The sequence below is a fragment of the Tiliqua scincoides genome, chromosome 2 (genome assembly GCF_035046505.1).
Source record: "Tiliqua scincoides isolate rTilSci1 chromosome 2, rTilSci1.hap2, whole genome shotgun sequence".
NCBI lineage: Eukaryota > Metazoa > Chordata > Lepidosauria > Squamata > Scincidae > Tiliqua > Tiliqua scincoides.
Genome location: NC_089822.1, coordinates 88,552,552 through 88,574,571, shown reverse-complemented (window position 1 = coordinate 88,574,571; position 22,020 = coordinate 88,552,552). Strand labels below are relative to the sequence as shown.

At 42.6% G+C, this 22,020-nt stretch overlaps 1 protein-coding gene across 1 annotated transcript in view; it reads left to right on the top strand.

Annotated features, from left to right (window-relative positions):
• Window positions 1-22,020, top strand: part of SUSD1 (sushi domain containing 1) — a 47,327-nt gene that overhangs the window by 17,439 nt on the left and 7,868 nt on the right. Inside the window, exons 7-12 of the mRNA XM_066612618.1 lie at window positions 4,244-4,423; window positions 11,091-11,182; window positions 11,748-11,934; window positions 14,766-14,863; window positions 16,162-16,351; window positions 21,321-21,414. Of these exons, the coding sequence (XP_066468715.1) occupies window positions 4,244-4,423; window positions 11,091-11,182; window positions 11,748-11,934; window positions 14,766-14,863; window positions 16,162-16,351; window positions 21,321-21,414 (841 nt within the window). The remainder of the gene's footprint in view (window positions 1-4,243; window positions 4,424-11,090; window positions 11,183-11,747; window positions 11,935-14,765; window positions 14,864-16,161; window positions 16,352-21,320; window positions 21,415-22,020) is intronic.

Below are 22,020 nucleotides of genomic sequence, written 5' to 3'. Positions count from 1 at the left end.
GCTGCTACCAGAGTAATTTAAAGAAATGGGTGCATATTCTTCACAATACAAGATGTTGATTGCTTTTATACTCTGGTGTCCTTTCCTGATTATGAAATATAAATCGAGCATTGGTCCTCAAAATGGATGGATGCTTTCCTTTCATCCAAGTATAAATATGAAACCATTCACATTTATGCTAAATTGCATATGAGCTATTTCTTATGGATGCCCAGTGTATGTGAGTACTGGAACATGTGGACTGAGCTGATTGCTTACGTCTTTCTGAGGACCCTTTCTGAGGATTCTGAGACCTCTCTCACATGCACAGTGAAGTCATGTGGGATAGTACCATGACACAGTGGCATCACTAGGATTCAAGTCACCCGGTGTGGGAGGCCTGCACGTCACCCCATGTAGTGGACGGGGCAATGCCCCAGGTGGGCGTGGTGATGTACCATTGCCCCGCCCCCACCGGTTTTTTGGCTGTACCTTTTGTTATAACACAGATATTTCAATGTGGTTTGTTTCATTGCATTGTGCATGAAATTATGCATTGATTGATACGTATATAACATGATGGTCTTATTCCTCCAAACTCTGCTTTTAGTGATTTTGAAAACTTGTAGAGTCTTGCACACCCTCCCCCCCCGTCAGCTGACTAATGCCTTATTGCAGCAGATCTCAAACTTTTAGCACTGGGACCCACTTTTTAGAATGACAATCTGTCCAGGACCCATTGGAAGTGATGTCATGACCAGAAGTGACAACATCAAGCAAATTAAAATAAATAATTATAAATAAAATAAAATAATTACATACGGGGGAGCCATTCCTGTTCCACCAAGTGAATCTACTCTGAAGTAAGTCCTATTGTGGTCAATGGGGCTTACTCTCAGGAAAGTGTGGGTAGGATTGCAGCCCGTGAGCCCAATCCTATGCATGTGTACTCTGAAGTAAGTCCCATAGTGGTCAATGGAGCTTCCTTTGTAGCCTGCCTGCAATAACAACTCCCCAAAAAGAATCAGTGAAATTTCCAGCCCTCCCCAGTGCCCAGTTTAAAGTTCTTTTATTTCAGGCATATCAAGATAAAGACCCACCTGGCTTTGCAAGTGCAAAATAGAAATCTTCCCCTTACCAGTTCAAGCCACTTTTTTGTCCTTTTTAGTGGGGTGGGGGGAGGCTGTCTTCTGGAGCATTTGTTGCACTCCAGCTCCATGAATTGGGACCATTCCAGTGTCTTCGCATTCCCCTTTGCCTGGCCTGACCACCAGCTAAGGCACGTCTGCAATACTCACGAGTAAACACGACGTAAGGCTGCTTCACTTTCCATGAGACTCCATAGACTCGCAGCTGGGAGGGGGGACCTCCTTCTCTGTGTTTTTGGGGTCTGCATTCATTGGATCAGGACCATTCTGACGTCCTTGGAGTCCTCTCAGCCTGCCTTGACTAAGGCAAGTCCACCTACTTGCAAGTAAATGCGACCACATGGCTTTGTTTCGGGCTCAGACTCACAACTGGGAGGGGGGAGTTTCTCGGGTGTTTTTGGGGGGCTGCATTCATTGGATCGGGACCATTCTGGTGTCGTTGGATTCCTCTCAGCCTGCCCTTTCCAACGGACTATGGCAAGTATGCCTACTTGCAAGTAAATGCACACTACAGCTCACTTTCACTTTCCATAGGGCTCCATGCATTTTTTCCTTCCGGATTTTGGCCATAACTTTTGAACGAAAGGAGCAATTTCAATTCTGTTTTTTGCACTGCACTCTGCTCGCCATTCCACATCCAACGGTGTATGGCATGATGTGGTAGCTCCTAACGCCATGAAGGTAGCGCATCCTCCCCCCAGGGCGCATCACCCCTCTGGCGCGTTGCCCGGTGCGGCCCGCACCCCCTAGCGACGCCAGTGCCATGACATAAAGGCTCCCATGTGGCTTGGTACATTTATGTGATGGGGCTCTATGAATCTGCTTTGTGAGACTGAAAATTTAAAAAATCAAGGTCGTGGTTGGGGTCCAGATAGGTAGGCATACTTAAGGGCTTAGGCTTGCCCAGTGGAATTTTTTGAAGGGTTTTTTTCTTTCTCAACCACCTAATTATCTTATATTATGATCTTCGTTTCTTTTCTGTGAAGTGTAACCCCTCTGCTGCCACCATTTGATAAAAGTTATTTTAAAACCTCTATTTTAGCTTCCACAATTCACCTTCTAGTGCAGTATTTCTCAAACTGTGGGTTAGGACCCACTAGGTGGGTTGTGAGCCCATTTCAGCTGGGTTCTCATTCATTTCAAAATTTTATTTTTAATATATTTTACTTGATGCTACCCTGGTATGTGACTGCATTTGGGGAAGTGTTACAGCCCTGTACTTTTAACAAGCTACTAAGTATATTCTTTTAACAATGATAGTCAACAGGACTTTCTCCTGGGTAAGTGTGGGTAGGATTGCAGCCTAGGATTGTTGAAAATTTTCCTGCTTGATGATGTCACTTCTGGTCATGACATCACTTCTGGTGGGTCCTGACAGATTTTCATTATAAAAAGTGGGTCCCAGTGCTAAATATGTAAGAACCACTGTTCTAGAGAATTATAAAAGCCAAACAGACGAAGTGAAAAAATAGCTGCTGATGCCTAGTAGACATAACAAAAAATAAATGACTAAATAATGATTATACAGGCATACCCCGGTATCCCTGGGGGTTCTGTTCTGGAACCTCCCACCCGGTTATATGAAACCATGGATACCAGGGAATGCCCCCTACCTCTGGAGGCAAGGGAAGCTCTGCTTCCCTCACCTCCGGAAGGTTGTCTAAGCCCAGCAGAGGCCACTCATGTCTGTTCGCAGCCTCTGCTGGCCTCAGACTGAGCCTTAGAGCAAAAAAAAAAAAAAAAAAGTCAACCGAAAGTGACTTTTTCCACAGTGAACCCAGCAGAAGCCATGAATGGACATGCAGGGCCTCTGCTGGGCTCAAACAACCCTCTGGAGGTGAGTGTGCAATGGGGGCCACGGACCAGATCTGCAGATAATTGATTCTGTGGATAAGGGCCCCCCTGTATTTTATTTGGCTTATTTTTAAAAGGGTTGTCAAGCAGCTAAATTTTAATTCATTCATCATCTGCCCTTTAACCAAATATTGCCACTAATATAAGTGCTATTTTGAAATAAAACAAGCATTTTTATTTTTTAAACAATAGTTTGTTTTGTTTGTTTTATAAACAAAGGTTATATTCACAAGCATATTAAAAGAATTTAGTGAACAAAAGTTACCATTCATGATTAAAACAAAAGCCTTTTTTTAAATTCTCAAGCCTCTCTCACTCTTTAAGTGGGGTGTAAAGCCTCCCCTCTTCTGCAAATGACCAATTTTTACTGGGTTTTCTGATTTATCTGCTACTTAGTTTTTATTGTGGTGTTTTGTCCTCTACTGTGGTTGTTTTAAGTTGTTTAGTTAGCCACCCTAGGAGGATTTGGTTCTGAAGGGTGGAATTATGGATATTTTTAATGAGCAATAAATCAAAAGAGCCTCAAAAATAAACAAATGTGCCATTAACTTCCAACTTCGCTGTTAAAATTTGCTGTCACCAATTCAGATAAGAGCTTGCAGATCAATCAACTGAAGTTTTAATACAGTCGCTTGTTTTAAATTGATTATAACTTATATCACCAGTTAAGGGTGTCTTGTGCTTTTGAAATGGCTATATGTAGGATTGTTTTGTATTATTTGCTTGATTGGGCCACCAGATTAGAGAGAAAAGCAGGTTATGGATTCCATGAAGCAAATAAGTGCACAGCATCCTACACCACAATTACATATGTCCTTTACCCCATGCCGTTACGCACTGCTGATATGGACCACTGAGAGATCAGTGCAGGCTCAGTAGTTTTCCCAATTGGATTCATATTCTATCCTGTGCTGATAATAGGTATGTACTATTTCAAAAGGGTATTTGGCACCATTTGACATTAATTTGGAAGCAGGGGACACTTTGGGGTGTCCTAATTTAATTAAGTGCACTTAATTCCTCATAGATACATTTGTTTGAAACAGTGGAATGGGATAAATAATTGTCTAGGTTGCTGGTATCCATTTGACTGCCCAGAAATGTAGCATTTTTTGGAATTGTGACTTCACTGAGAAGGGAGGGGGTCTTATTTGCAGCAGTCTCCCACCAGTCTATTCGTCCATCCCCATCAACACTATTTATTATCACATAATATGGACAAATGTGTTTTTGGGTTAATAATGTTTTTTTATTCCGTTTAGAAATAAACTGTGGCAATCCTCCATTAATACCTCACTCAAACATGACATGGGATAATACATCTCAGCTGGGAAGTGTTGTGAAATACAAATGTATTGAAGATTTCATTGCCACAACCCTGAAGAGCACGTCAAGATGTACCAGGAATGGATCATGGGAGATCTTGGATCTAAGATGTGAAAGTAAGCATGTGGATGAAAACCTCAACACTTGTTTTGGACAAAGTAGAACATGAATTTTTGCTTTTACAATGAGATGTTTGGGTTGTCACTTCAGAAGTGGACATTGCTCCTTTGGGCATATGTCTGCTGAATATGTTGTTTGCTGGAATAGTCCAAGTGAGAGGCTGGCTACGCTGGTAGAGAATGTTGAGAAGGTACTATATCTTTTTTTTTCTGTCTAACTCCTTTATAACATGACCATTTCTCTCTTTTAATTGGTCTGTTGGCTTTGTCACACTGGTATAAATTTTGGTAGGGTATCAGTCACTGACAGTTTTGATGGTGGGAGTCTGATGAGCTAGTCACGGTGAAGGGAGACCAGATATTAATGGAATGAAGACCTTAATCTTTACCTATAGGTAAACAAGTTGTTAAAGCTTCCAAGACTGTGTAAAAAGAGACAGACCTTTTCAGAAAGTTACTTAAAAGGTGAAAACATAATTGGATAAATATTTAAAAGAGGTCAGCATCACAGTGATTTACTGACTTCCTGCTGTGTTTGTAGCACTCGCTATTGTTGCCGCAGATACCTTTTACTTTAACAAAATGTCTGTTTCTTTTTCATTAATGATGTCTTTAAGATTAGCATAGGTTAATATAATGTTATGAATCTAAGTATTTGACTTGGAAAAAAACATACATTGCTTCACCTGATTATTTCTGCACGACATCAAAAATCATTTCCTTTTTTCCTCTTTGCTCTGTAAGGAATGGTGATCAGCGGGAATAACTCCCATTTAATTAGAATGGAGGAAAACATGAATAAATGTGACTGGGATCTGAAATGCTACAATCAATCCTCACTACCCATGAATTTGTAACACATGGATTTGCTTATCCGTGGGGAGTAGGATTGACACCTTCCTTGCTCTATCCACAATGCAATCTCAGCTCTCTGTGCTGCTTCTGGAAGGTCTTTGCTGCCTTCTTAACGTCTCTGGTGGCTTCCTGAGGGTCTCTTGCTGATAGGCAAGCTACCCCTCCCCCAACCTCATTTATCCCATTGATGAATCTGGCAGATTTCAAAGTAAACTGAAATTCAAACTAGGCTCTCTATGGGTCCAGCAGCCACTGTGCCACCCGAGGGTGTTACAAACGTGCTATAAAGAACATTTGTGGCACCTGGAGAGTAAGCAGCACCAGCAAGGAAACCTGCCAGTGGAGGGTCATGCCAGGTTTTGGAGGGGTGGCGGGAGGGTGGACTGGAGGTTGGGAGGGTGGATTGATGTTTCTAGGTTGGGCAGGAAGGAAGATTGGACCCAGGAGAGGGTCAGGATCAGCAGAGTAGGCCTCTACTATATCCTATCTTTCCTCCAGAGCAGGGGTGTCTTAACTTTTCGGCAGGAGGGCCATATCATCCCTCTGACACTGTGTTGGGGGCTGGAAAAAAAGAATTAATTTACATTTCAAATTTGAATAAATTTACGTAAATGAATATATTAGAGATGGAACTTATAGGAATGGATGAAGGTCTTGCAATAGCTCAAGGTCTATAAAAGGGCCTTTCCTTCGCTGCCGCTACTGCAACACAGACATGAAACAGCAAGCAGTGGAGGGAGCCCTCATCCCACAGCTCACGTAAGAGGCTGAACAGTTGCCCTCACGCTGAGAGCAGTTGCATCGGGCCAGAGGCTCATTGGAGACTGGGGACTCCCTGTGGGCCGGTTTGGGAGACCCCGAGGGCCACAAGTGGCCCCCGGGCCTGGGTTTGGGCACCCCTGCTCCAGAGCATGAATGCGCTATATGGGGCTGCTTGGACTTACACCTGCTATTTAGCCGGCGTATATTCGAGTAGCCCCATAGGGCAGGCTGGGGCATTAGCGTAAGGGGAAAGATATCCTCTTACCCTGACGAGTTCTCCAGTCTGCTTCAAAACTGTGCTGGATGCAGTGGAGGCCATGCTACCCTGCTTTGCCAGAACAGTTTAGGATTGGGCTGTGAAGAATGTACCTTGGATTGCCCTGGATATATTGGATGTATCCTGGGTTTCTCAGATTACTTGTTTCCAAAGGGGGGAATAATTATGTGCCATCAAAACATCCCTTGTTTTAAAATTGCAGTGATAACATACATCTATGAGATGGCAGTGGTGTATCCAAGCCACCATTATGAACGAAGAGAAAAGTCTTATAAAGAGTTCACGGTTTTTCTCTCACGCTCACTCTCAGAGGAAGGTCAGAAAGAACAGGCCAATAGTGAATCAAGATGAGGCAAGCTCACCTATCACTAATGAGGACTTTATGGTTTAAACTAGAAATTGTTGATGTGCAATAATATAGTATTAAATTTAGTTAGAAAATAAATGGTCCAATGCAATGCACGTTTATTCAGAAGTAAGTCCCACTGAGTTCAATGAAGCTTGCTGCCAGGTGAGAAGGAATAGCACTGGACTTGAATAGTCATTCAGGCTTTGGATCACTAGCTGTGCAACTGGACATGTGTTGAGATAAAACGGTTATTCATGTTCAGCAGAGAGAATAATTACATACGATCAGAAGTGGAGAGGCTCATCGAGTTGAAGACTTGTAAATAACTGCTTCTCCCATCAGTCGGTCATCTGATAACTTCTTTAATTGCTTGGAGAAAGCCACAGATGGATGCCTGCCTTGAAAGAGCTGTTGTTCTTCAGGTCAAAGAGCTTTGGTTCAGTCATTATAAAAGACAAGTCTAGGTTCAGTTTTCTGTGTTTACAATGTAAGTCAGTAACGGCAAGATTTCTGACCAAGTATATCAGACTTTCACAGTGGAAGGCTTTTTTTCCTTAAGGGTGTTTTTGGTTCATTTGACCCGCTTTGCCTCACTACACGGCTGCTCTTTCTTTGAACATTCTCATGTTGCAAGTGCCTTTGGCATTTGGTTTCAGCACATAAATTATTTTGCTCCAGTAGTTTAATGATGAAATTTTTAGACCAAAGAGAGAAGTAAATCATTAACTCAGCCTTTGTTTATTCTTGCTTGTGTCTGACATTTCAGCTTAACTGCTGTGTGAGAGAGAGAATTTGTGGTACACTTACAGCCCAATCCTATGCAGGGCCTATGGCAGTGGATCTCAGGATCCACTGTCATAGGCCATGTTACAGTGATGTGAAAGCCCTGCCTTTTCTTACCAGCCCTAATGGGTGCTGGCATCTTAAGTCACGTGACAGGGCACCATGACCTCAGTAGGCTTGGAACAGGCTTGGGAACAGCAAGTTTGGGAACAGGCTGTTTGATGGGGAAGTAGCTGGTAGTTTTAAATGGATTCCTGTGGTTTCCAGACTCATACAGGACTGGACTGACTTTTTAACAGTTGCATCAATGAAATTGTTCCAGTAGCTACAGTTCTGTCTATCACAGTGTTTTAGTAAAAAGAGGTCACACCTGCTGAAATTCTTCCTTCCATTAATGGCACAAAGCTGTTGCCCCATATTAAATGGTATAGTCCTAATGGTTTCCATCATTCAGCCTGGGATTGCAACATGAGAATTGTCAAGCACCTAAAAGGCCATGAACTTGCATTAGTCTTGGTGGATTGTGAGTTAGGCAGACCTGCCTTAAGCTAAGTTTATAAGAATTATTCTGTCAGATATTGTAACCATACTCCGTAACAACTCTGTTGTGATACATATAATTCTGTATCACCATGCAGTATATTATAACACAAACATTGTATAAAATAGGTCTATCACATTGTGCTTATTTATTTTTCTGTCTTTGACTGATTCCATAGGTGTTTGTGTTGGGAATCTTCTTTTCTTCTTCTCTTCCTCTCTTGCCTTCACACTGCTCCCCCACACTATAAACCATTTTTTTGTTTTGAAATATTTGGATAATGCACATCACTGTCAGATTCTGGACCAATACATATGTTTCCTTTGCACCTGCTTCCCTGCAGCTACTCCTATTGCATCAATAACATGGGATGTCTCTATCATGTATTTCCCATTCTAGTGTCAGCAGATCCACTTGAGAGAGGTAAGAAATGCAGGAAACACTCATGTGATTTCCCCATATGAGACATGTACATTACCACTGCAGTGTGGAAGGCAGCTGTGTGGGGCAATTGAACCACAAGGCAAGATAGTATTTTGATCTACTGATTAAATAATATGGCCACAAAACATTCAGACTTTTTTGAGGTTCCCCATGTCTTTCCTATGCTACCACCTGTGCACATATTTTATTTACTAACTTACAGCTCAATCCTATGCATGTCTATTCAGAATTAAGTACCATTATAGCCAATGAGGTTTATTGCCAGATAAGTGTGGATAGGATTGCAGGCTTACTTGCTGAAATTCAGAGGCGCACCTGCTGTGCTTGAAATCTGCCACCATCAAGAAAGCATGAATATATTATTATTATTACTGCAACTTTTTATTATTATCTCGTCCTTCCCACAAAAAACTTAAGGTAGCATACATGGGGGGGTATCTATTTCCTCCTGTTGAACTTAACAACAACCCCGTGAGCAGCATTCCTGCTAAGCTGCATGACCATGCAGCTCTCAACAGAGCTCTGTGCAGCTCGGAGCTTGGTTGAACTTGAAGTCTCCAATTACATAATGACATTGTCACCAAAAAGATTGCCAAGCTGCTCCACAGCCATGGGAGGGCTCTGTGTAGTGGCAATAATTTTTAGCCTGTGAAGTTATTTGGGTGAGAGAGAGTGATTTGTCCAAGCTTATGACTGAGTGGCAATTTAAACTCGGATGTCTAAAGTTCTTTCCACTCAGGAAAGTAGCCACTGTTTTTTATACATGGGATAAGGAAACAAGCACCCTGTTTTGAAAAGGAAGGAATTATAATGGGAGAACATTAAATACTTTCTCCATACTAGAGAGCTCCAAGATGATTTCATTATAGGCTGCAGTGTTCCAAATTTGGCAACAGTCATGCATTAATTAACCCAACTTATGGCATACTCCTGTGCGTGTCTACTCAGAAGTAAATACCATTGTGTTCTACTCAGAAGTAAGAAGTAAGTGTGAACACACTCACATTGTGTTCAATGTGCTTACTGCCAGGTATGAATGATTGCTGTCTAATTCTAATTGTAAAGAAAATTCTTGACTGAAACACAAGTGATGAAGCACCAGTGAATGGCACAGAACATCCCTAGATTTTGGAATCATAATGAATAAAAAGCATTTGCCAAGTGGCAGTAAAATCTTTGATTCTGTCTTAGCCACTCTGTTCCACTTGGAATTTAGGGATTGTCTGGAAGAGAGAGACTTTGAGGTTTGTATCCTGTGGCTAGGAGTTATATGTGTTATTTAACAGAACAACAGTGGCACCCAGTGGCCTTCTTGAACACTTTGCATGAAGAAGATATATTGGTGATGACTGAAACCAAGTTGGGCGTATAAATATGTTAAATTAGAGACTGTGAGCATATAGAAGCTCCATATGTACATTACAGCTCACATAGTAACTGTTTGGGGCCAAAAAAGGATTGTGCCAAACATGTAGCAGCAACTGGGAAGGGTTTTTGCTCTTAGGATATTTGTTTTTGTTTGTGGGAAGTGAACAGATCAGTATTTTTTAATTGGAGAGAATGTTCTTTTAAACCACATATTTACTGTAATTGTACTGCAAATTAGTATAGCAAATTACTGTAAATTCATCTTTCTTGAAGTTTTATTGTTGTTCACTGTGACCTCTGGTCCAGCATGAAATAAATTTGACATTCCTTAACAGATGTCAAGTGGTAAGGTAGTTTTCTAATCCCCACTAGTTTGCAAAACATAATCCTCCTAAACATCTCTTAAACATTGTTTCAATGAATATATCACATATTTTAGTATCGGCTATCCTATGATCACATTGGCATTCAGGTCTGCCTTGAATACAGGTCTCACTTTACTTGATTTTACTTTACATATGGATAGCAAGGAGCAGAATGTCTCAATCTGTATTGATAATGGTAATGATAGTTAATCATCCAGTCTAACAATGTTTTTAAATTGTTAAGTGTTCAAGTCCTATACTCCCCTCATTGGGTTCCCATACTAGACTATCAGTTAGCTGTGAGGCCTTTGTTGGATCAAGGAGTACACACTGGGTTCTAGATTTGAAATTACCACCAAAAATATAAACAATAACAGGTATAAGTAAAGTCCAGGCATGCCCCCATATTTGGGGGGATTTTCAGAACCCCTGCAGTTATGTGAAACCGTGGATATGGGTGAACAGCTCCCCCCCACCCTCCAGAACAGAGGGGAGCTCTGCTCCCATCTCCTCCGGAGGGTCCTCTAAGCCCAACAGGAAAAAAAAAAAAACTATTTCTGGTTTCCTCTGTGAAACTGAAAGTGACGTTTTTAATGCCTTATAAGGCATTTAAAACATCACTTCTGGTTTCACGGAGGAATATTGAAGTAGTGTTTTTTTTAAACTGCCTGTCTCAATCTGAGCTTGGCAGAGTTCGCATACAGACATCCACGGCCCCTGCTGGGCTCAGAGGATCCTCAGGAGGCGAGGGGAGCCTCCTTGCCCTCCCCTTGCCTCCAAAAGGGGCGCATGCAGGAGGCCCTCGGACCTGATCTATGAATAAGTGAATACGCAGTTATGAGATCCACGGATATGGGGGCCCCTCCAGTACATCAGTTTACAAGTCTAGCTAGAAAATGTTCTGTTTCCTATTTTTGCAGAAATGCAATCGTTTATTGGTGTTGCATTGAAGAACTCTTGTTTGACGTGGAGGAGACATAATAGAAGTACTGCCGTAAATGAAACCTACTGGGTAAGATTGTTAAAATATTTTGCTACAATGCTAGCCAGTTTCTAGTGGAGTGTCTGTGAGAGAATTTATATCTTTTTTAAAAAATGCTGAAGTCTCATTTTTTTTTTCTTTTTAGAAAGCACTTCTGCTCAGGTTTTCTTCCAGATGGCACAACATAGGAAATCTTCCAAAAACATAAAGCTGAATTGAATTAGGTTTCAGTTGCCCAAAGACATTGGATCTTAAGAAATACATAATTGAGATACGTAGCTACTTCTTGATTGGCTTTTTCCCCCCCCCCCCAGAAATGAGCCCCATCCTTGCCATCTCAAATGTATTTGAAAGGTGTATCTACATTACAAAGCTAAATGTTATACTAATTTAACTCTCATGACTTCCCCCATAGTATCCTGGTTAGTAAGGAAACTGGCAATTCTCTTTCAAAGGTCTCCCTTGCCCCATCTTATAGAACTACAGCCCCTAATCATCCCCGGGGAATGGAAATTCCCATTAAACCAGTTTATACTGTAAATGTGATCTGAAGTCTTGGTTCTGAGAGTTGTCTTCCTTTTTATACCCTTTACAGCTTACTATGAGGATGCTTGGCAGTAAATCTGTGTTTACTGATGAATTGCTGATTAACTTCACAACACCAGAGAAAAATGTAACAGTATGTTTGCCAATACGTGAAGATGCAAACTACAGTTTCACAGTCACAGAGAAATCCACCAATATGCTTTTACAAGCTTCAATAACACAACCGGTAATTATTGGTAGGTTCCACTGTTCAAAATATGTTCTAAATGGTAAATAAGAAGTAATTTCGTTTGAAAATTTGTAGTTTTTGGGAACACAGATTAGTATTCATCATCTCATTAGGTGAGATGATGGCTCAAGTGTCAGAGTCAACATTTTTCTGCAGGTTGCATTGTTCATGCATTCCCCCCCCCCCCCCATAAAAATTCAAGACAGAGGCTTGGGTTAAGCTGGGCCACTTTATTTATAATATCAGGTTAACACACCTGCAACAAGTAACCTAAAATTTCTCCACCCCCGCAGGGTGTGGGCATCTAATTTAGGGGAGAGGATGGAATGATTGTGTATTCCTCAAGGGATGAGCATGACCACCCTGACTCGAAGCTGTGATCTGTGAATGGATGGACCTTGTCACTGCCAACCCATAAAGTTTGAGGCAGCTGGCCTGTGTGAATGCAACACAAACCAGCCTCTTTGAGCCAGCAAAATCTGAGGAGCGGTACTGCTTCACCCACTGACCTTGCTGCCTCAAGACTCACGCAAGGAACTCAACTCCTACCTCCCTGGCCTGCACAACATTTGCTTCAAGTGACTGAAAGTAAGGTTTTTGAAAGAAGCAAAAACCAAAAGCAATGTAAAAAAGAATGTCAGCCAACCTGGTCAAACGTCAGTCTGTGGTAGGTGAAAAAATTGCCAACTATGGCCTATCAAGCAAAAAATTACTACCTGTTTCCCAAGAGGGGGCAACTATCTAATCTCAGACAACACAAAGGGAAGGTTGGGTGGAGATTGTGCGGGACTGAGGGAAGAATCCTCAGTCCCTGGCAACTGCCGGTTAGGCTCCATTCTCTTATCTAACAAGCACCAACAGGATGCTCACATTCTTCTGCCTCAGCTCCACGCTGTGGAGAGGGCCAAACAACAGAGTTGCAAGTGCTATAAGCTCTGTAACTAAGATTCATTCTGATGTCTGTGTTTCTATGACATACAGATGATGCCTGGGCCCCTAGAAAGTCATTTACTTTCATTGTATAGAAACACAATTTCTGATTTAGATCTCTAGTGTGCATATGTCTCAAAACTGTTGAGTCACCCATGACTACATCCTATGATCTGATTTACAAAGCAGAACACTGTCCCGGTGTGGTAAATCAGCTGCTGCTGATGCACAGGGATGCTGGCAGCTGCCATTTTTGAGCCAGCACTACAAAGTGGCAGCAGCATTGGCCAGCTGCTGTGGCCGATGACCTGCTCCAGTAAGCCAACATGGGGGTGGTTCATGGGCAGGGATAAGGTTAATGGGGCATGTTGGGAGAGGAACTGGGGGCATGTCAGGGAAAGAAAGGGATGGATCCAGTGGCAGTTGCACACACCAGATTCTATCCCCCATTTTTTAAAACAGGGTGTCAAACTCGTTTCATACCAAGGGCCAAACAGCATTCATGGTGCCTGCTGAGGGCCGGAAGTGATGTCATTAGGTAGGAAATGATGTCATTAATCAGGTCATAACCCAAAAAAAGCACTTTTTGCACTTAGGAACTCATTAGCTGCAAATGACAGAAAATACACAAATCTTGATCATATTTCAAGTTATGGCAGAGTCCAATTTTCATGTGGGCTGTCCTTATAGCAGTAACTCCTCAGCGCCTGAGGGCCGGATAAAAAGCTTCTGCGGGCTGCATCCAGCCCCAGGGCCTTATGTTTGACACCCCTGTTTTAAAATCTCCTTGTCCCTTTCATATCCTCAGACGTGTGTCTCCAAAAATGGCTGGGATATGTCCAAGGAGACCTATAGATGGCCTGTAAGTTTACTTGGAGGTAAGCAGAAATATTTTTTACTTACCTTCCATTTGCCTTCAGGTGGCCCCCCCTCCCACCATAGCATGCAGTGTGCACCTTTTCGGCACAACCGCATGCAACAGCATGGCAGGGGATAGGGTTGGGCTCTCACAGAACTAAACAGTTTGCATTTCAATTTCCATGAGGAAAGAGAAAATTGTCAGTTTGGCTGGAATTAAAACCTCAGCCAGTGGATGACTCAAGAGGTTATAGGAAGCAGGGAAACTAAAGGATAGGGCAGCAAGGAGACTGAAGGAAGCATGCAAAGTAGCCAATGACCAGGCAACCTGAAGCAATAACAAATAAAGTAGCAGGGAAATGGGTTTAAATTCTACGTATTGATTTGAACTAACCAGCTAGTACTTTGATTGCAAGATTCTGTCTTGTTATTGTTGCACGATACATTTTTATTAACAACCTACTATTATTACTACTATTACTACTATAATTACTATTATTATTCCCCTGGGGCCTGGGGATAAGAATAGGCCCTCAGTTTGGCTGTACTTGTCGTAAGAGGCGACTAAACAGCCATTGGTTAGATGGGATTCATCAGCCTGGGAAGGCAGCTCATCTGAGAGAAGGAAAACTCTGATCGCAAACCTCCGCTGCCTTGTGGCTACATCCAGTTATGGAAAAGGCTTCAGGAGTCAACCTTGAGGCAAAATCTGGAGCCAGAGTCCCTGAGGCAGTTCATGGCTGAACACAGTCACGTTCTGGCAACTCCTGCGACGCTGCTGGAACCAACCATATTGGCTTCTGCCTTTCCATTGGACCATTTCAGCGACATGGAGAGGGGGGATTTGCTGCATGGGTAACAGTCTATCCTCCATATCTACTTTACCCAGGCTTCGCGCACTGGAGAGGACACTCTGTTCCAGCACACTATTCAGAGCGCGATACCATAGTCTTCCGAGACTGAAGGATGCCAACAAGAACTATTATTGCTTAGAGTTGATTGTAAGCATTTAACCCCCCAGTGTCTTCCTCCTCTTCCTCTTTATTCCAGAAAAGGAAGTCATATTTGGCAACACCTCCATATATAATAGCACCTGTGTTAAATGGCAGAGGAAGTCAAAAAGAAAACAGTCTGAAGAAACATATATAGTAAGTGAGGCATAGTTTTTGAATGCAATGGAAGGTATTGAGACTGAGGCTAGATATTGGCATTCCTTGAGAAGGGGCAAAATGTTACTTTTCTTCAGGCGCCTGACTTCTGGTATAAAGCAGCCCTTCCACCTTGCCTTCAGAGCCACTTGCGGCTGCAAAAGCTTTTGCCCCCCACTTCCAGGAACACCAGTGAAGCTAGATACAAGCAATGATTTTTTCCAACGTGTTGATAACAATGCAAGAGAGGCAACACTGCCAGTGATGTGGATATTCATCCCATTATTGCCACTAGTATACAGTCCTCACTTAAAGTCGTTTTGTTATAAAGTTGAGGGGGAAAAAAATTGATTCCCAGCCAGGGCTACGGTCTGTGTGGAGTTTGTACATTCTCCCTATATCTGCATGGGTTTTCTCTAGTTCAGAAAGCCCATTTATTTCAGTGTTTAATAGTGGAAGTGTTTTGAGTCTTTATTTAGAACTATGGTGATATTTTTGAGACTAGAAATATGCTGCAGACATGTAATTTGTATCGGGTCTCATTTTATGCTGGGGCTATTAATGCAGAGGTTGACTAGTCCCCTCAGAGCCCCTTGTTTGAATTTCCAGGTTTTTGTTTTCTAAAAATAGAATCAGTCTGCCTGATGCTCAAGGCTTTGAGGCAAAGTGCTGTCACCCCCTTGGTGTGAGAAGAAGTTCACCAGTCTAGCATCATATGTAATATGTTGAGTTGAGAAACTGGGTTTACCTTGTAGGCAAAGGCCCTGCCGTAATAGCTGTTATAATCCTATATTAGTTTTCACAGAAATAGGCAACTTCTTCTCAGGACTCAGTAGGTGTAATGTAGGCTGATTGGTCCACTAGCCTGAATCAACATAATCTGAATCTGAGGTCTGGTTTACCTGAGCAGCAGAATTAGGTCGGAATGAGACAGTAGACTTTTGACATAGTAGAATGGATTGGACCACTTCACATTGCAGGCTAAAGTGCTCACATTTTTTGAGTGGCACACACACCCTCTGACTGCAAGTACTGAATAGGAGAAAGAGGTCTCCTAAAATGTTTTTCCCTGATGTACTGGTTTTCTGTTTGCAGGGAATTTTTTACATGGAAGAGCATTCAAGAAGAAGCATCCCTGTTGTCTGAAGTGGTACAATTCTTTACACTTCCTTGTGTAGACCTTATCTTAGAAGCAGATATTCCAATTCATAGAGTATACTTTGTTTTCAAACACAGCAGTTACAGTGTTTAATTCAAAAAAGCATTTAACTCATAGTCTTGTTTGTACTTCATTACAGTTTCACATACAGGGTCAGCGCTGGTATCAGAAGCAATTTCATCATAAGACGATTCTCAATTTCACCACAGATTCACACACTCCTGAATTCTGCCTTAATGGTTTACCTCCGGGGAGCAATTTCACTGTTAACATCTCCACAGCAAATCTGGATCACAAGGTCCTAGTCTTCATGACAACCCCTATTTCTGGTAAGGTCTTGCTTTATATTTTTCTCCTCCTTACAACAAGGTCACACCTCCAGAGAATGGCAGTCTCATGATGCCTAGTTTGGGCTTGTGATGCTTGTTTTTCTTAAGGTAACCTCAGTGCAAATGTCATGCTGATCTTTAAAAAGGGAAAGAGGGGGGACCCGGGAAACTGTAGGCTGGTCAGCCTAACATCTATACCAGGTAAGATGGTGGAATGCCTCATCAAAGATAGGATCTCAAAACACATAGACGAACAAGCCTTGCTGAGGGAGAATCAGCATGGCTTCTGTAAGCATAAGTCTTGCCTTACGAAACTTATAGAATTCTTTGAAAAGGTCAACAGGCATGTGGATGAGGGAGAACCTGTGGACGTTATATATCTGGACTTTCAGAAGGCGTTCGACACGGTCCCTCACCAAAGGCTACTGAGAAAACTCCACAGTCAGGGAATTAGAGGGCAGGTCCTCTCATGGATTGAGAACTGGTTGAAGACCAGGAAACAGAGAATGGGTGTCAGTGGACAATTTTCACAATGGAGAGAAGTGAAAAGCGGTGTGCCCCAAGGATCTGTCCTGGAACCGGTGCTTTTCAACCTCTTCATAAATGACCTGGAGACAGGGTTGTGCAGTGAGGTGGCTAAGTTTGCAGACGACACCAAACTTTTCCGAGTGGTGAAGACCAGAAGTGATTGTGAGGAGTTCCAGAAGGATCTCTCCAAACTGGCAGAATGGGCAGCAAAATGGCAGATGCGTTTCAATGTAAGTAAGTGTAAAGTCATGCACATTGGGGCAAAAAATCAAAACTTTAGATATAGGTTGATGGGTTCTGAGCTGTCTGTGACAGATCAGGAGAGAGATCTTGGGGGGGGGTGGACAGGTCGATGAAAGTGTCGACCCAGTGTGCGACGGCAGTAAAGAAGGCCAATTCTATGCTTGGGATCATTAGAAAAGGTATTGAGAACAAAACAGCTAATATTATAATGCCGTTGTACAAATCGATGGTAAGGCCACACCTGGAGTATTGCATTCAGTTCTGGTTGCCGCATCTCAAAAAGGATATAATGGAAATGGAAAAGGTGCAATAGAGAGCAACTAAGATGATTGCTGGGCTGGAGCATCTTACTTATGAAGAAAGGCTATGGCGTTTGGGCCTCTTCAGCCTAGAAAAGTGACACCTGAGGGGGGACATGATTGAGACATACAAAATTATGCAGGGGACGGACAGAGTGGATAGAGAGATGCTCTTTACACTCTCACATAACACCAGAACCAGGGGACATCCACTAAAATTGAGTGTTGGGAGAGCTAGAACAGAGAAAAGAAAATATTTCTTTACTCAGCGTGTTGTCAGTCTGTGGAACTCCTTGCCACAGGATGTGGTGACGGCATCTGGCCTGGATGCCTTTAAAAGGGGATTAGACAAGTTTCTGCCGGAAAAATCCATTATGGGTTATAAGCCATAGTGGTTATGTGCAACCTCCTGATTTTAGAAGTGGACTATGTCAGAATGCCAGATGCAAGGGAGGGCACCAGGATGCAGGTCTCTTGTTATCTGGTGTGCTCCCTGGGGTATTTGGTGGGCCGCTGTGAGATACAGGAAGCTGGACTAGATGGGCCTATGGCCTGATCCAGTGGGGCTGTTCTTATGTTATGTGTAAGGTTCAGTATTACAGCACAGACTTGTGGAGAGCCATGTAATTGGAAGGAAGGGAGGATTTTGAGGAGTGGCTCTGTCTGCCTAGCTTTGTGGTGGCAGCAAAGTCTACTGATTTTGGCCCTGGCATAAGGGCAAGTTTAAGATGAAAAGGGATGTGCTGACACCAGGGCTTCCTTTCCAATCACCAGAGGACAAGAGTGGCTTTGGGCAAGTCACTGACTGTAGTTTGGTGGCTTTCATATCTCTGTGAGCATTACAGGTGCAAAATCTTCCCTGCTATGTGATCAGGTGTTCTGAGGCCTGGGGACGCCATGTGCAGCCTCCTCATGCCTCAGAAGGCCTCCTGGAGGCCTCCAAAAGGCACTTCTGGTTTTCATGAAAACTGGAAATGCCTTTTGGAGGCCTCCAGAAGGCCTTCTGGGGCATGGGGAGGAGTGGGGGAGTCTAGTGATCTCCTTGTTCCTTAGGGCAAGCCTCCACTGCCCCAATGGGTCTCCTCAGATGAATGATAGTGAAGATTCTGAAAAATTATTGCAACCTGAGGTGGCAGAAAAGGAGAGGAAGAGTTTGAGAAAATGAAGCAAGACAAAGTGCATTAAAATGCAAAAAAAGAAAAAGAAAAAAGTTCTCTGTTCTTGAAAAATCCTTGTTTTTTTCATGCACTCTTCCAATTCACTGAAAGGCCTTTCAGCCAGCAAGCTGCCAACGTAGAAGAAACATTTGCAAGCTTTTTACATTCTTCTTCATCTGTGATCCTCCACTAGGTGAAGCTGTTTATCTTCAGCAGATAGATTGTTTCAGTATCTTTGGATTTTGTTTTATTATTCTGAAGAAACAAAAGAGTGATTTTTATGACATTTAAATATATTATGTGTGCCAGGTATTGTTAATAATTCCCTATTTTACAAGAGCTCAGTGAGGAACCTGTTTCCTCGCCCACCAGCATTTTATCAGACATAGCAGTCATCCAGATCCATAGCAGGATCAGCAGGGCTGGGAGATTAATGCAGAATTGCCCTTTGTTTCGTGAGCTGTTACTTCCCATGGGCAAGGGAAGATGTTTCAGTTACCGGGTTGGTTCTGTTTTGTTTTTTTAATCATTTCTTTTATGATGAAATAGCACTGTCTTGTCATAAAAGAAAGAAAGAAATACAGGTCACCCCCCCACCCGTGGATCCCATATCCACTGATTCACTTATCCATGGATTGGGTCCACAGTGCACCCTCTGGGCCTCCCCCAAGCCCCCTCTGGAGGTATCCTCTGAGGCAGGAAAGTAGGAGTTTGGGAACGGCTGCCCTACACATAAATTCTTCCTCCCAGCTTTTGTTTCTCAAAACCAGGTGTCAGGATTTCATTATAGGTATTTACATGTAATTTACTTCTGAGTGGTGATTACCCTCTAGCCCTAAATAGATGAGAACATGACTGCTGGTAAAGCTACTTGCCTTTTCAAAAGAAAACTATCTGTTGTGAATATGATATATCTTATTCATTTAGTTCTCTTTAAAGATTCTGTATATTGTTTCCAAACTTGCTTTTCCCATTTGTAAGTGATCTCTAAGGAAGGTCAGGCAGGTAGAATGCTACTTTATTTACCTTGGGCATGAATTTAAAACAGGCTTGTAAACAGCTATCCTACAAGTTTATTGTGGCATGAATGAATTGCCTTAAGGCAAGCAAGCTCCTGTGTTTTGAAAGAGAGCTGAGATTTGCTTTTATTTTGGGACTATTATTGTGTTACAGACGTAGGCTTTTGTGTCCTGGAGGCTGATTCCAGACCTGGAGTGCTTTCCAAGATTTTGTGGACTAGTAACTTTAATGGACCCTTGCACAGAGAATTGAAAAGCAGAGTATTAAAACGTATATCCTCTATGAACTAGTACTGTGTTCATCTGCAGTTAACGTAAAGTCAGTTGATAAAGTTTATCGGCAGAGGCCCACAACTGAGCTTGCAATGCACTGCAGACACTTGTTTTTAATGTGGATGGGATTCCTCTGACCTTCTCCTGAGGTGGGGGAAAGGTGGAAAATCCCCCAGAACTTGCATGGATTTAGGAAAGCATTGAAAGCTTAGACATCCCACTGTTTTCAGAAAGTCAGCATGGGGTCTGACAGGTCTCTGTCACCCTTCTATGGGTTTGAGAAAAGGATGGAAAATATCCATGACCTCATACTGGGGACAGGGCAGGAGCTGGGGTGAGCATAAACTTTTGCAGGCTTCAAGCAATTGCAATGAGACTACTCAGATCTGCACCAGCTAAGAGGGGTTAGGGTCTGTTAGGATCTGGCCCAAGTGCTGGAGGCTGGGCCCAGTCTGCCCACTGGTTGCCTACCACTTGCCCTCCCCCACCCTCTCCAAACCCCTGCGCCAGTGGTCCACCACTGACATGAACTCACCTCAACCACAGCTGGCGTGCATCCTTGCACTGGCTCAAAAGCAGGTGCAGACATGCCTTACTGCACACTTGGCAACACTCCTGAGCTGGTGAAAGGGACTTACACCGGCCCACTAAAATCTCATGATTGCATTCTTAGAAACTAGGAAATGCAATTCTGTACTTTTAAGATGGAGTCATCAGGCTAACCCAGGGGTGTCCAAAGGTTTTGGCAGGAGGGCCACATCATCTTTCCGATACTGTGTTGGGGCCCAGGGGGGAAAAGAATTAATTTACATTTAAAATTTGAATAAATTTACATAAATTAATATACTAGAGGTGGAACTTATATGAATGAATGAAGGTCTTACAATAGCTCAAGGCCTATAAAAGGCCTTGAACAAAGCAAGGCTGGCCTTTCCTTTGCTGCTGCTGCTGAATCACCGATGTGAAACAGCAAGCAGTGGAGGGAGCCCTCACCCCACAGCTCATGCTAGCGGTCAGAGTTGGCCATCATGCTGAGAGCAGTTATGTCGTGCCAGTGTGTGCTCCAGCAAGTTTCCAGAGGGCCAGAGGCTCATTGGAGACTGGGGTCTCACTGAGGGCCACATTCGGAGTCCTCGAGGGCCACAAGTGGCCCCAGGGCCGGGGTTTGGGCACCCCTGGGCTAACCTAAAGTTAAAAAATATGAGAACCACTGTGGTCCAGTGGCTAACACTTAAAGACCATGAGCAACCAAATTTCAGCAGTCTTTTTCTCACTGGTTGGTCTGTCGAGGCAAATTGCTATCTCAGGAGCTCTCAGATTATTGTCTTTAGGCATTAAGAACGAGCTGTTTCACATAATTGATGTTGAGGGCAAATATATGTAAACAGCACTTTGCACATTAAAAGTAATGATATAATGCAAAAATAATGATGTATGCTTTGCTTTCTAGAACCTCAATCCCCAGAAGTAGAATTCATATCAGTACAAGGGTCTATCCCTTTATTCACTCTGAAGAAGGCAGAAGAAATAAATGGACCTATAAGGTAGCTGGATTTTATACAGCCCCCGAAGAACACCTGATTGTTTTGTCTGAATTTAGATTAGTTTCTGTCAAATCCTTTCCCTTTCACTATAATTTAAGGAATTTAATTTTTTTGCCACACTATTTAAGGTTTCGGTTTTACTTTCTAGCACATATCTGTTTCTTGGCTCAAATATTCAACAATCTCCAAATCACAGAATGTTGTGCTTATGTTCAGTAATTAATCCAGACAACAATCTAGTTCAATTTCAATTAGTAACAAATTTGAATGTCCATTTTATTTCATGCTGTACCCACTCTCTGAGTGTGATAGAATCATTAAAGAATACTAAGAGATAACTTTTTTGAGGCTGCCTTTTTGGACTAACATTGGACATTTCTCCAGTTTCCAATTTATAAGTAAAATGTGAAATCGTAAAGGTGGAAATCGTCTGACAGGCTAGTTGAATGAAGGATTGAAGTTGAAAAACAGTTTGCACTACCAAAAGCACAATGTCTTCTATATTTACACTACTGATGTAAATATAGTTTACTAATTTAGGACTGCAGTTTATTTGATATGGCATAGGGCACAAGCCTAACCAGGTCTACTCAGAAGTAAGTCCTA